This window comes from Hyla sarda, unplaced genomic scaffold, assembly GCF_029499605.1.
Source record: "Hyla sarda isolate aHylSar1 unplaced genomic scaffold, aHylSar1.hap1 scaffold_444, whole genome shotgun sequence".
Classification (NCBI taxonomy): domain Eukaryota; kingdom Metazoa; phylum Chordata; class Amphibia; order Anura; family Hylidae; genus Hyla; species Hyla sarda.
Window position 1 is genome coordinate 209,078 of NW_026610457.1, and position 18,165 is coordinate 227,242.

The window sequence follows — 18,165 nt, forward strand, 5'->3', positions numbered from 1 at the left end:
CCACCACCACCATCATCATCATCATCATCAATAACAACCATCATCATCAATAACAACCATCATCATCAATAACAATCACCATCATCATCATCAATAACAATCATCATCATCAATAACAACCACCACCACCACCATCATCATCATCAATAACAATCACCATCATCATCATCATCATCATCAATAACAACCACAATCATCATCAATAACAACAACCACAATCATCATCAATAACAACCACAATCATCATCATCACCAATAACAACTACCACCATCCCCATCATCATCATCAATAATAACCACCATCATCACCATCATAATCGTCACCAATAACAACCATCATCATCGTCACCAATAACAACTACCATCATCCCCATCACAACCATCCTCATCATCATCAATCACAACCACCATACCCCACCAAACACGTAGTCTCACACTATATAATGTAACACTGTGTTATTCATACCAATTTACTATCCAGGACCCTTCTCCACTACATCAATACAATATCATACAAACAAGGTCATCACCATCATCCTCACCATCATCATCATCATCATCACCATAATCATCATCATCACCATAATCATCATCCTCACCATCACCATCATCCTCACCATCATCACCATCATCACCATCATCATCATAATCATCATCATCACCATAATCATCATCATCACCATAATCATCATCATCATCATCATAATCATCACCATCATCCTCATCATCTTCTGGTCAGGTCCATCAAATATGTAACTTCTCCTTAGCTGCATATGGTTCTATTGTTATAATTCATTGTATCCATTTGATGTTATTTTTCCACAATGTAGAGAAAAAAATACGAACAAAAGATTCTCAGGTTTTCTCCTTTCTCTATATTTGTCTCCTGAGATATTTACAGGAAGATCCAGAGAAACAAAACTAAGAACATCCATCTATCTATTATCTATCTATCTCATATCTATCTATCTATCTATCTCATATCTATCTATCTATCTCATATTTATCTATCTATCTATCTCATATCTATCTATCTATCTATCTATCTCATATCTATCTATCTATCTATCTATCTATCTCATATCTACCTATCTATCTATCTATCTCATATCTATCTATCCATCTATCTATCTATCTCATATCTATCTATCTATCTAAACATCTATCTATCTCATATCTATCCCATATCTATCTATCTATCTATCTCATATCTATCTATCCATCTATCTATCTATCTATCTATCTCATATCTATCTATCTATCTAAACATCTATCTATCTCATATCTATCTCATATCTATCTATCTATCTCATATCTATCTATCCATCTATCTATCTCATATCTATCTATCTCATATCTATCTATCTATCTATCTATCTCATATCTATCTATCTCATATCTATCTATCTATCCATCTATCTATCTATCTATCTCATATCTATCTATCTATCCATCTATCTATCTTCTATCTATCTCATATCTATCTATCTCATATCTATCTATCTATCTATCTATCTATCTCATATCTATCTATCTATCTATCCATCTATCTATCTCATATCTATCTCTTATCTATCTCATATCTATCTATCTATCTATCTATCTATCTATCTATCTATCTCATATCTATCTCTTATCTATCTACTTATATATATCAATACCGATCACTCCTCCTCCTCCTCCTTACCTGGAGATGCGGATGGGGATGGGGGTCTCCAGTTGTCCTCACTCTCGGAGGCTGAGGGGTCGCAGAGGCTGCTGGGGGGAGAGGAGGACACATCCCCGGCCTCCCCCAGGTGACAGGACACGGGGGACACACTGCCCTCAGCCGGGGGGACAGCTGGAGTCTCTGGGGAAGATGGAGACAATATTATAGAAAACTAAACCATCATAATACACTATACATGTGACATCACACTGCATAATCATCATAATACACTATACATGTGACATCACACTGCATAATCATCATAATACACTATACATGTGACATCACACTGCATAATCATCATAATACACTATACATGTGACATCACACTGCATAATCATCATAATACACTATACATGTGACATCACACTGCATAATCATCATAATACACTATACATGTGACATCACACTGCATAATCATCATAATACACTATACATGTGACATCACACTGCATAATCATCACAATACACAATACATGTGACATCACACTGCATAATCATCATAATACACTATACATGTGACATCACACTGCATAATCATCACAATACACTATACATGTGACATCACACTGCATAATCATCACAATACACTATACATGTGACATCACACTGCATAATCATCATAATACACTATACATGTGACATCACACTGCATAATCATCATAATACACTATACATGTGACATCACTGCATAATCATCACAATACACAATACATGTGACATCACACTGCATAATCATCATAATACACTATACATGTGACATCACACTGCATAATCATCATAATACACTATACATGTGACATCACACTGCATAATCATCATAATACACTATACATGTGACATCACCCTGCATAATCATCACAATACACTATACATGTGACATCACACTGCATAATCATCACAATACACTATACATGTGACGTCACACTGCATAATCATCATAATACACTATACATGTGACATCACACTGCATAATCATCATAATACACTATACATGTGACGTCACACTGCATAATCATCATAATACACTATACATGTGACATCACACTGCATAATCATCACAATACACTATACATGTGACGTCACACTGCATAATCATCATAATACACTATACATGTGACGTCACACTGCATAATCATCATAATACACTATACATGTGACATCACACTGCATAATCATCACAATACACTATACATGTGACATCACACTGCATAATCATCACAATACACTATACATGTGACGTCACACTGCATAATCATCACAATACACTATACATGTGACGTCACACTGCATAATCATCACAATACACTATACATGTGACATCACACTGCATAATCATCACAATACACGTGACATCACACTGCATAATCATCACAATACACTATACATGTGACATCACACTGCATAATCATCACAATACACTATACATGTGACATCACACTGCATAATCATCACAATACACTATACATGTGACATCACACTGCATAATCATCATAATACACTATACATGTGACATCACTGCATAATCATCATAATACACTATACATGTGACATCACCCTGCATAATCATCACAATACACGTGACATCACACTGCATAATCATCACAATACACTATACATGTGACATCACACTGCATAATCATCACAATACACTATACATGTGACATCACACTGCATAATCATCATAATACACTATACATGTGACATCACACTGCATAATCATCATAATACACTATACATGTGACATCACTGCATAATCATCACAATACACAATACATGTGACATCACACTGCATAATCATCACAATACACTATACATGTGACATCACACTGCATAATCATCATAATACACTATACATGTGACATCACACTGCATAATCATCATAATACACTATACATGTGACATCACACTGCATAATCATCACAATACACTATACATGTGACATCACACTGCATAATCATCACAATACACTATACATGTGACATCACACTGCATAATCATCATAATACACTATACATGTGACATCACTGCATAATCATCATAATACACTATACATGTGACATCACCCTGCATAATCATCACAATACACGTGACATCACACTGCATAATCATCACAATACACTATACATGTGACATCACACTGCATAATCATCACAATACACTATACATGTGACATCACACTGCATAATCATCACAATACACTATACATGTGACATCACACTGCATAATCATCACAATACACTATACATGTGACATCACCCTGCATAATCATCATAATACACTATACATGTGACATCACACTGCATAATCATCACAATACACTATACATGTGACATCACACTGCATAATCATCACAATACACTATACATGTGACGTCACACTGCATAATCATCACAATACACTATACATGTGACATCACACTGCATAATCATCATAATACACTATACATGTGACATCACACTGCATAATCATCATAATACACTATACATGTGACATCACACTACATAATCATCATAATACACTATACATGTGACATCACACTGCATAATCATCACAATACACTATACATGTGACATCACACTGCATAATCATCATAATACACTATACATGTGACATCACACTGCATAATCATCATAATACACTATACATGTGACATCATACTGCATAATCATCACGATACACTATACATGTGACATCACACTGCATAATCATCACAATACACTATACATGTGACATCACACTGCATAATCATCATAATACACTATACATGTGACATCACACTGCATAATCATCATAATACACTATACATGTGACATCACCCTGCATAATCATCATAATACACTATACATGTGACATCACTGCATAATCATCACAATACACTATACATGTGACATCACACTGCATAATCATCATAATACACTATACATGTGACATCACCCTGCATAATCATCATAATACACTATACATGTGACATCACTGCATAATCATCACAATACACTATACATGTGACATCACTGCATAATCATCACAATACACAATACATGTGACATCACACTGCATAATCATCATAATACACTATACATGTGACATCACACTGCATAATCATCACAATACACTATACATGTGACATCACACTGCATAATCATCATAATACACTATACATGTGACATCACACTGCATAATCATCATAATACACTATACATGTGACATCACACTGCATAATCATCATAATACACTATACATGTGACATCACACTGCATAATCATCATAATACACTATACATGTGACATCACCCTGCATAATCATCATAATACACTATACATGTGACATCACACTGCATAATCATCATAATACACTATACATGTGACATCACACTGCATAATCATCACAATACACAATACATGTGACATCACACTGCATAATCATCATAATACACTATACATGTGACATCACACTGCATAATCATCACAATACACTATACATGTGACATCACACTGCATAATCATCACAATACACTATACATGTGACATCACACTGCATAATCATCATAATACACTATACATGTGACATCACACTGCATAATCATCATAATACACTATACATGTGACATCACTGCATAATCATCACAATACACAATACATGTGACATCACACTGCATAATCATCATAATACACTATACATGTGACATCACACTGCATAATCATCATAATACACTATACATGTGACATCACACTGCATAATCATCATAATACACTATACATGTGACATCACCCTGCATAATCATCACAATACACTATACATGTGACATCACACTGCATAATCATCACAATACACTATACATGTGACGTCACACTGCATAATCATCATAATACACTATACATGTGACATCACACTGCATAATCATCATAATACACTATACATGTGACGTCACACTGCATAATCATCATAATACACTATACATGTGACATCACACTGCATAATCATCACAATACACTATACATGTGACGTCACACTGCATAATCATCATAATACACTATACATGTGACGTCACACTGCATAATCATCATAATACACTATACATGTGACATCACACTGCATAATCATCACAATACACTATACATGTGACATCACACTGCATAATCATCACAATACACTATACATGTGACGTCACACTGCATAATCATCACAATACACTATACATGTGACGTCACACTGCATAATCATCACAATACACTATACATGTGACATCACACTGCATAATCATCACAATACACGTGACATCACACTGCATAATCATCACAATACACTATACATGTGACATCACACTGCATAATCATCACAATACACTATACATGTGACATCACACTGCATAATCATCACAATACACTATACATGTGACATCACACTGCATAATCATCATAATACACTATACATGTGACATCACTGCATAATCATCATAATACACTATACATGTGACATCACCCTGCATAATCATCACAATACACGTGACATCACACTGCATAATCATCACAATACACTATACATGTGACATCACACTGCATAATCATCACAATACACTATACATGTGACATCACACTGCATAATCATCATAATACACTATACATGTGACATCACACTGCATAATCATCATAATACACTATACATGTGACATCACTGCATAATCATCACAATACACAATACATGTGACATCACACTGCATAATCATCACAATACACTATACATGTGACATCACACTGCATAATCATCATAATACACTATACATGTGACATCACTGCATAATCATCATAATACACTATACATGTGACATCACCCTGCATAATCATCACAATACACGTGACATCACACTGCATAATCATCACAATACACTATACATGTGACATCACACTGCATAATCATCACAATACACTATACATGTGACATCACACTGCATAATCATCATAATACACTATACATGTGACATCACACTGCATAATCATCATAATACACTATACATGTGACATCACCCTGCATAATCATCATAATACACTATACATGTGACATCACTGCATAATCATCACAATACACTATACATGTGACATCACTGCATAATCATCACAATACACAATACATGTGACATCACACTGCATAATCATCATAATACACTATACATGTGACATCACACTGCATAATCATCACAATACACTATACATGTGACATCACACTGCATAATCATCATAATACACTATACATGTGACATCACACTGCATAATCATCATAATACACTATACATGTGACATCACACTGCATAATCATCATAATACACTATACATGTGACATCACACTGCATAATCATCATAATACACTATACATGTGACATCACACTGCATAATCATCATAATACACTATACATGTGACATCACACTGCATAATCATCATAATACACTATACATGTGACATCACACTGCATAATCATCACAATACACAATACATGTGACATCACACTGCATAATCATCATAATACACTATACATGTGACATCACACTGCATAATCATCACAATACACTATACATGTGACATCACACTGCATAATCATCACAATACACTATACATGTGACATCACACTGCATAATCATCATAATACACTATACATGTGACATCACACTGCATAATCATCATAATACACTATACATGTGACATCACTGCATAATCATCACAATACACAATACATGTGACATCACACTGCATAATCATCATAATACACTATACATGTGACATCACACTGCATAATCATCATAATACACTATACATGTGACATCACACTGCATAATCATCATAATACACTATACATGTGACATCACCCTGCATAATCATCACAATACACTATACATGTGACATCACACTGCATAATCATCACAATACACTATACATGTGACGTCACACTGCATAATCATCATAATACACTATACATGTGACATCACACTGCATAATCATCATAATACACTATACATGTGACGTCACACTGCATAATCATCATAATACACTATACATGTGACATCACACTGCATAATCATCACAATACACTATACATGTGACGTCACACTGCATAATCATCATAATACACTATACATGTGACATCACACTGCATAATCATCACAATACACTATACATGTGACATCACACTGCATAATCATCACAATACACTATACATGTGACGTCACACTGCATAATCATCACAATACACTATACATGTGACGTCACACTGCATAATCATCACAATACACTATACATGTGACATCACACTGCATAATCATCACAATACACGTGACATCACACTGCATAATCATCACAATACACTATACATGTGACATCACACTGCATAATCATCACAATACACTATACATGTGACATCACACTGCATAATCATCACAATACACTATACATGTGACATCACACTGCATAATCATCATAATACACTATACATGTGACATCACTGCATAATCATCATAATACACTATACATGTGACATCACCCTGCATAATCATCACAATACACGTGACATCACACTGCATAATCATCACAATACACTATACATGTGACATCACACTGCATAATCATCACAATACACTATACATGTGACATCACACTGCATAATCATCATAATACACTATACATGTGACATCACACTGCATAATCATCATAATACACTATACATGTGACATCACTGCATAATCATCACAATACACAATACATGTGACATCACACTGCATAATCATCACAATACACTATACATGTGACATCACACTGCATAATCATCATAATACACTATACATGTGACATCACACTGCATAATCATCATAATACACTATACATGTGACATCACACTGCATAATCATCACAATACACTATACATGTGACATCACACTGCATAATCATCACAATACACTATACATGTGACATCACACTGCATAATCATCATAATACACTATACATGTGACATCACTGCATAATCATCATAATACACTATACATGTGACATCACCCTGCATAATCATCACAATACACGTGACATCACACTGCATAATCATCACAATACACTATACATGTGACATCACACTGCATAATCATCACAATACACTATACATGTGACATCACACTGCATAATCATCACAATACACTATACATGTGACATCACACTGCATAATCATCACAATACACTATACATGTGACATCACCCTGCATAATCATCATAATACACTATACATGTGACATCACACTGCATAATCATCACAATACACTATACATGTGACATCACACTGCATAATCATCACAATACACTATACATGTGACGTCACACTGCATAATCATCACAATACACTATACATGTGACATCACACTGCATAATCATCATAATACACTATACATGTGACATCACACTGCATAATCATCATAATACACTATACATGTGACATCACACTACATAATCATCATAATACACTATACATGTGACATCACACTGCATAATCATCACAATACACTATACATGTGACATCACACTGCATAATCATCATAATACACTATACATGTGACATCACACTGCATAATCATCATAATACACTATACATGTGACATCATACTGCATAATCATCACGATACACTATACATGTGACATCACACTGCATAATCATCACAATACACTATACATGTGACATCACACTGCATAATCATCATAATACACTATACATGTGACATCACACTGCATAATCATCATAATACACTATACATGTGACATCACCCTGCATAATCATCATAATACACTATACATGTGACATCACTGCATAATCATCACAATACACTATACATGTGACATCACACTGCATAATCATCATAATACACTATACATGTGACATCACCCTGCATAATCATCATAATACACTATACATGTGACATCACTGCATAATCATCACAATACACTATACATGTGACATCACTGCATAATCATCACAATACACAATACATGTGACATCACACTGCATAATCATCATAATACACTATACATGTGACATCACACTGCATAATCATCACAATACACTATACATGTGACATCACACTGCATAATCATCATAATACACTATACATGTGACATCACACTGCATAATCATCATAATACACTATACATGTGACATCACACTGCATAATCATCATAATACACTATACATGTGACATCACACTGCATAATCATCACAATACACTATACATGTGACATCACACTGCATAATCATCATAATACACTATACATGTGACATCACACTGCCTAATCATCATAATACACTATACATGTGACATCACCCTGCATAATCATCATAATACACTATACATGTGACATCACTGCATAATCATCACAATACACTATACATGTGACATCACTGCATAATCATCACAATACACAATACATGTGACATCACACTGCATAATCATCATAATACACTATACATGTGACATCACCCTGCATAATCATCATAATACACTATACATGTGACATCACACTGCATAATCATCACAATACACTATACATGTGACATCACACTGCATAATCATCATAATACACTATACATGTGACATCACACTGCATAATCATCATAATACACTATACATGTGACATCACCCTGCATAATCATCACAATACACTATACATGTGACATCACACTGCATAATCATCACAATACACTATATATGTGACATCACACTGCATAATCATCATAATACACTATACATGTGACATCACACTGCATAATCATCATAATACACTATACATGTGACATCACACTGCATAATCATCATAATACACTATACATGTGACATCACACTGCATAATCATCATAATACACTATACATGTGACATCACACTGCATAATCATCACAATACACTATACATGTGACATCACACTGCATAATCATCACAATACACTATACATGTGACATCACACTGCATAATCATCACAATACACTATACATGTGACATCACTGCATAATCATCATAATACACTATACATGTGACATCACACTGCATAATCATCATAATACACTATACATGTGACATCACACTGCATAATCATCATAATACACTATACATGTGACATCACACTGCATAATCATCATAATACACTATACATGTGACATCACACTGCATAATCATCATACTACACTATACATGTGACATCACACTGCATAATCATCACAATACACTATACATGTGACATCACACTGCATAATCATCATAATACACTATACATGTGACATCACACTGCATAATCATCACAATACACGTGACATCACACTGCATAATCATCACAATACACTATACATGTGACATCACACTGCATAATCATCATAATACACTATACATGTGACATCACCCTGCATAATCATCACAATACACGTGACATCACACTGCATAATCATCACAATACACTATACATGTGACATCACACTGCATAATCATCATAATACACTATACATGTGACATCACACTGCATAATCATCATAATACACTATACATGTGACATCACACTGCATAATCATCATACTACACTATACATGTGACATCACACTGCATAATCATCACAATACACTATACATGTGACATCACACTGCATAATCATCATAATACACTATACATGTGACATCACACTGCATAATCATCACAATACACGTGACATCACACTGCATAATCATCACAATACACTATACATGTGACATCACACTGCATAATTATCATAATACACTATACATGTGACATCACCCTGCATAATCATCACAATACACGTGACATCACACTGCATAATCATCACAATACACTATACATGTGACATCACACTGCATAATCATCATAATACACTATACATGTGACATCACCCTGCATAATCATCACTATACATGTGACATCACACTGCATAATCATCACAATACACTATACATGTGACATCACACTGCATAATCATCACAATACACTATACATGTGACATCACCCTGCATAATCATCACAATACACGTGACATCACACTGCATAATCATCACAATACACTATACATGTGACATCACACTGCATAATCATCATAATACACTATACATGTGACATCACACTGCATAATCATCACAATACACTATACATGTGACATCACACTGCATAATCATCACAATACACTATACATGTGACATCACACTGCATAATCATCACAATACACTATACATGTGACATCACACTGCATAATCATCACAATACACTATACATGTGACATCACACTGCATAATCATCACAATACACTATACATGTGACATCACACTGCATAATCATCACAATACACTATACATGTGACATCACACTGCATAATCATCACAATACACTATACATGTGACATCACACTGCATAATCATCACAATACACTATACATGTGACATCACACTGCATAATCATCACAATACACTATACATGTGACATCACACTGCATAATCATCACAATACACTATACATGTGACGTCACACTGCATAATCATCACAATACACTATACATGTGACGTCACACTGCATAATCATCACAATACACTATACATGTGACGTCACACTGCATAATCATCACAATACACTATACATGTGACGTCACACTGCATAATCATCACAATACACTATACATGTGACATCACTGCATAATCATCATAATACACTATACATGTGACGTCACACTGCATAATCATCATAATACACTATACATGTGACATCACACTGCATAATCATCATAATACACTATACATGTGACATCACACTGCATAATCATCACAATACACTATACATGTGACATCACACTACATAATCATCATAATACACTATACATGTGACATCACACTGCATAATCATCATAATACACTATACATGTGACATCACTGCATAATCATCATAATACACTATACATGTGACATCACACTGCATAATCATCACAATACACTATACATGTGACATCACACTGCATAATCATCATAATACACTATACATGTGACGTCACACTGCAGGAAAATACCAATATACTACCCAGTATCCTCCATGACATCCACACAATATCATATAACAATATAAAACACATAATAATGTAATAGATTCATATTCTATAGGGTTCTGTATAATATCCTATTCTGTGTATTATATATCCAGTTGAACCATATACAGTTTGCTGCTCCGTCTATTATACTTTATTATATTATATTGTTTTTGTTATATTCTATTATGCGGTACAGAAATGTCTTATCTATCCAGTTGTTCTAATTCTCTCAATCCTTTACCGATCTCTATAGGAGACTGGATTTCGTTATGGTGTTCCCCAAGCTGTGACCCTCCAGCTATTACAAGGACTATAAGTCCCAGCATGCCCGGACAGCCATAGTTTGGAGAGCGCCGCCCTATACCGTGGGGCACACGTCTGATGATCGGTGTCCCCGGGATAACGGATTTAGTCGGAAACTTTCATCAATTAACGGACATTTGTTTGTTTACAATTCTGATGATTTAATAAATAAATAAATGTATCAAATGTTTCTATTATTGGTAAAACGAATGTGAGGGTCTGTTGTGCCCCCATCTGAGATACATTCACCCAAAATACATGTGTGAGTGAGAAATTCATGGTAATAACCGGAACCTGGGGTTCCCCAATATTATTAGGTGCTAAACCACCTGCACCCAGCACCCAGGACCCAGCACACAGCACCCAGCACACAGGACCCAGCACACAGCACCCAGCACACAGGACCCAGCACACAGGACCCAGCACCCAGGACCCAGCACCCAGGACCCAGCACCCAGGACCCAGCACCCAGGACCCAGCACACAGGACCCAGCACACAGGACCCAGGACACAGCACCCAGGACACAGCACCCAGGACCCAGCACACAGGACCCAGCACACAGGACCCAGCACACAGGACCCAGGACACAGCACCCAGGACCCAGCACCCAGGACCCAGCACCCAGGGCCCAGCACACAGGACCCAGCACCCAGCTCTGCTGCACCATCAGGCATTGATTCGATAGAGCATTGCAATAGATGAGTGGTCTCCCAGCTGAGAGTTGTAGTTTTGAAACATCTGGAGGTCCATAGTTTGGAGACCACTGATTTATTGCAATGCTTTATCGAATCATTCATGATGATTATATATATTGTGTTCCATTCTGTAGATGATACATGATGATAATTACATTCTATATATTATATATATTTCTTATGAGTGTTAGTTACATTCTATGTATTATATATTTATTATATGTGTTACATTCTATAGATTATATATTTTATGTTTTTTGCATTCTATGTATTATATATATTTTGTGTTACATTCTATGTATGATATATATTGTGTGTTACATTCTATGTATTATATATATTATGTGTTACATTCTATGTATTATATATATTATGTGTTACATTCTATGTATGATATATATTGTGTGTTACATTCTATGTATGATATATATTGTGTGTTACATTGTATATATGATATATATTATGTGTTACATTCTATGTATGATATATATTGTGTGTTACATTGTATGTATTATATATATTTTCTGGTTGTTACATTGTATATATGATATATATTATGTGTTACATTCTATGTATGATATCTATTAGGTTTTACATTCTATGTATGATATCTATTAGGTTTTACATTCTATGTATTATATATATATATTGTGTGTTACATTCTATGTATGATATATATTGTGTGTTACATTGTATATATGATATATATTATGTGTTACATTCTATGTATGATATCTATTAGGTTTTACATTCTATGTATGATATCTATTAGGTTTTACATTCTATGTATTATATATATATATTGTGTGTTACATTCTATGTATGATATCTATTCTATTATGCATTAGATTGTATAGATTATATATATATTTTCTGGTTGTTACATTGTATATATGATATATATTATGTGTTACATTCTATGTATGATATATATTATGTGTTAGATTGTACAGATTATATATATATATTTTTTTCTGGTTGTTACATTGTATGTATGATATATATTATGTGTTAGATTCTATTTATGATATATATGTGTTAGATTCTATGTATGATATATATTGTGTGTTACATTCTATGTATGATATATATTGTGTGTTACATTCTATGTATGATATATTTTCTATTATGTATTAGATTGCATAGATTGTGTGTATATATATATATATATATATATATACACATACATATATATATATATATATATATATATATTCTGGTTGTTACATTGTATATATGATAAATATTATGTGTTACATTCCATGTATGAAATATATTATGTGTTAGATTGTATAGATTATATATATTTTCTGTTTGTTACATTCTATGTATTATATATATTTTTGTGCTACCTTCTATAGATGATACATTTTGTTTGTTGCATTCTATGTATTATATATATTTTGTGTGCTACATTCTATAGATCAGTGGTCTCCAACCTGCGGATCCCCAGATGTTGCAAAAGTACAACTCCCAGCATGCCCGGACAGCCAACGGCTGTCCGGGCATGCTGGGAGTTGTACTTTTGAAACATCTGGAGGTCCGCAGGTTGGAGACCACTGCTATAGAGGATATATTTTATGTTTGTTGCATTCTATGTATTATATATATATATATTGTTTGTTACATTCTATGTATGATATCTATTCTATTATGTATTAGATTGTATAGATTATATATATATATATATATATATATATATATATATATATATATTTTTTTTTTTTTATTTTTTTTTCTGGTTGTTACATTGTTTGTATGATAAATATTATGTGTTACATTCCAGGTATGAAATATATTATGTGTTAGATTGTATAGATTATATATATTTTCTGTTTGTTACATTCTATGTATTCTATATATTGTGTTACATTGTATGTATGATATATTATGTGTTACATTCTATGTATGATATATATTATGTATTAGATTGTATAGATTATATATATTTTCTGGTTGTTACATTGTATATATGATATATATTATGTGTTACATTGTATGTATGATATATTATGTGTTACATTCTATGTATTATATATTTTATGTGTCAGATTGTATAGATTATATATATATATATATTTTCTGGTTGTTACATTGTATATATGATATATATTATGTGTTACATTCTATGTATTATATATATTATGTTACATTCTATGTATTATATATATTATGTATTATATTAGATAGATTATATATATTTTCTGGTTGTTACATTCTATGTATAATATATTATGTATTAGATTGTATAGATTATATATATTTTCTGGTTGTTACATTCTATGTATAATATATTATGTATTAGATTGTATAGATTATATATATTTTCTGGTTGTTACATTGTATATATGATATATATTATGTGTTACATTCTATGTATTATATATATTATGTTACATTCTATGTATTATATATATTATGTATTAGATTGTATAGATTATATATATTTTCTGGTTGTGACATTCTAAGTATTATATATATTATGTACATCCCATGTATTAGATTGTATAGATTATATATATTTTCTGCTTGCTACATTGTATATATGATTTCTTTTGGTTACCTGCACAGAGATGAGCCAGCATAGCCCCCGGCTGCAGGCTGTAGTCCTCCCCATCCGTGGCCCGGGGTTGGTGGTAGCTGTGCGCCTTTTTGCTCTTGACCAAGAAGGACCTGGGCATCTCTGCAGCTCTCAGCCCAATGTCCGGCAGAATTAAGCAGAAGTGTCCTCCGGAGCAGCCGCCTCTGTATCTCCACAATGTTAACTGCTCCTCAGGGTGACACTGACCATCAGTGAGGAGGAGGCAGAGGTAGGGGGTGTGGGCGTGGTCACATACAGATTAGGGGAGGGGCTCCGTGGTGGGCGGGGACTCAGTACTGATTGTAGGCTCCATTCACCAGGTGGCATTCAGACAGGTGGCTGAGCTGTGACATGTGATCGGGGGGGTCTGAGCTGTGACATGTGATCTGGGGGGGGGGGGGGGGGGGTTCTTCTCTTCTAGGTCCTCGCTGTCCACCTGGGAGATAAAACCCACCCGTCTGAGAGTGATTGACAAAGTGTTACTCAATGCCAGGAGGAGGGGAGCAGCCGGAGACAGATTCTTGAGCAAGAGGTGAAGCAGCAGCGGAGCCTGAAGACCTAGAGATAAGAGGCTGGTGTGAGGAAGCTGTGGAGCAAGACATCGGGACTTCCTAAGAAACACGACCAGATTACACCCCTGACCCCACAACAATCCTCAGTGCCCCCATAAGAGTAATCCCCCCCAGTGCCCCGACCAGATTACATCCCTGACCCCACAACAATCCTCAGTGCCCCCATAAGAGTAATATCCCCCAGTGCCCCGACCAGATTACATCCCTGACCCCACAACAATCCTCAGTGCCCCCATAAGAGTAATATTCCCCAGTGCCCCAACCAGATTACATCCCTGACCCCACAACAATCCTCAGTGCCCCCATAAGAATAATCCCCCCCAGTGCCCCGACCAGATTACATCCCTGACCCCACAACAATCCTCAGTGCCCCCATAAGAGTAATATTCCCCAGTGCCCCGACCAGATTACATCCCTGACCCCACAACAATCCTCAGTGCCCCCATAAGAATAATCCCCCCCAGTGCCCCGACCAGATTACATCCCTGACCCCACAACAATCCTCAGTGCCCCCATAAGAGTAATATTCCCCAGTGCCCCGACCAGATTACATCCCTGACCCCACAACAATCCTCGGTGCCCCCATAAGAATAATCTCCCCCAGTGCCCCGACCAGATTACATCCCTGACCCCACAACAATCCTCAGTGCCCCCATAAGAGTAATCTCCCCCAGTGCCCCGACCAGATTACATCCCTGACCCCACAACAATCCTCAGTGCCCCCATAAGAATGATCTCCCCCAGTGCCCCGACCAGATTACATCCCTGACCCCACAACAATCCTCAGTGCCCCCATAAGAGTAATATTCCCCAGTGCCCCGACCAGATTACACCCCTGACCCCACAACAATCCTCAGTGCCCCCATAAGAATAATCCCCCCCAGTGCCCCGACCAGATTACATCCATGACCCCACAACAATCCTCAGTGCCCCCATAAGAATAATCACCCCCAGTGCCCCGACCAGATTACATCCCTGACCCCACAACAATCCTCAGTGCCCCCATAAGAGTAATATTCCCCAGTGCCCCAACCAGATTACATCCCTGACCCCACAACAATCCTCAGTGCCCCCATAAGAATAATCCCCCCCAGTGCCCCGACCAGATTACATCCCTGACCCCACAACAATCCTCAGTGCCCCCATAAGAGTAATATCCCCCAGTGCCCCGACCAGATTACACCCCTGACCCCACAACAATCCTCAGTGCCCCAATAAG

At 35.6% G+C, this 18,165-nt stretch overlaps 1 protein-coding gene across 1 annotated transcript in view; it reads right to left on the reverse strand.

The window, feature by feature from the left end:
- Positions 1 to 16,714, reverse strand: part of GFI1 (growth factor independent 1 transcriptional repressor) — a 32,759-nt gene extending 16,045 nt beyond the window's left edge. Inside the window, exons 1-2 of the mRNA XM_056553896.1 lie at positions 16,357 to 16,714; positions 1,688 to 1,849 (exon numbers count right to left, since the gene is read on the reverse strand). Coding sequence (XP_056409871.1) covers positions 1,688 to 1,849; positions 16,357 to 16,474 — 280 coding nt within the window. The 5' untranslated portion in view covers positions 16,475 to 16,714. The remainder of the gene's footprint in view (positions 1 to 1,687; positions 1,850 to 16,356) is intronic.
- Between the last annotated feature and the right edge of the window lie 1,451 nt (positions 16,715 to 18,165).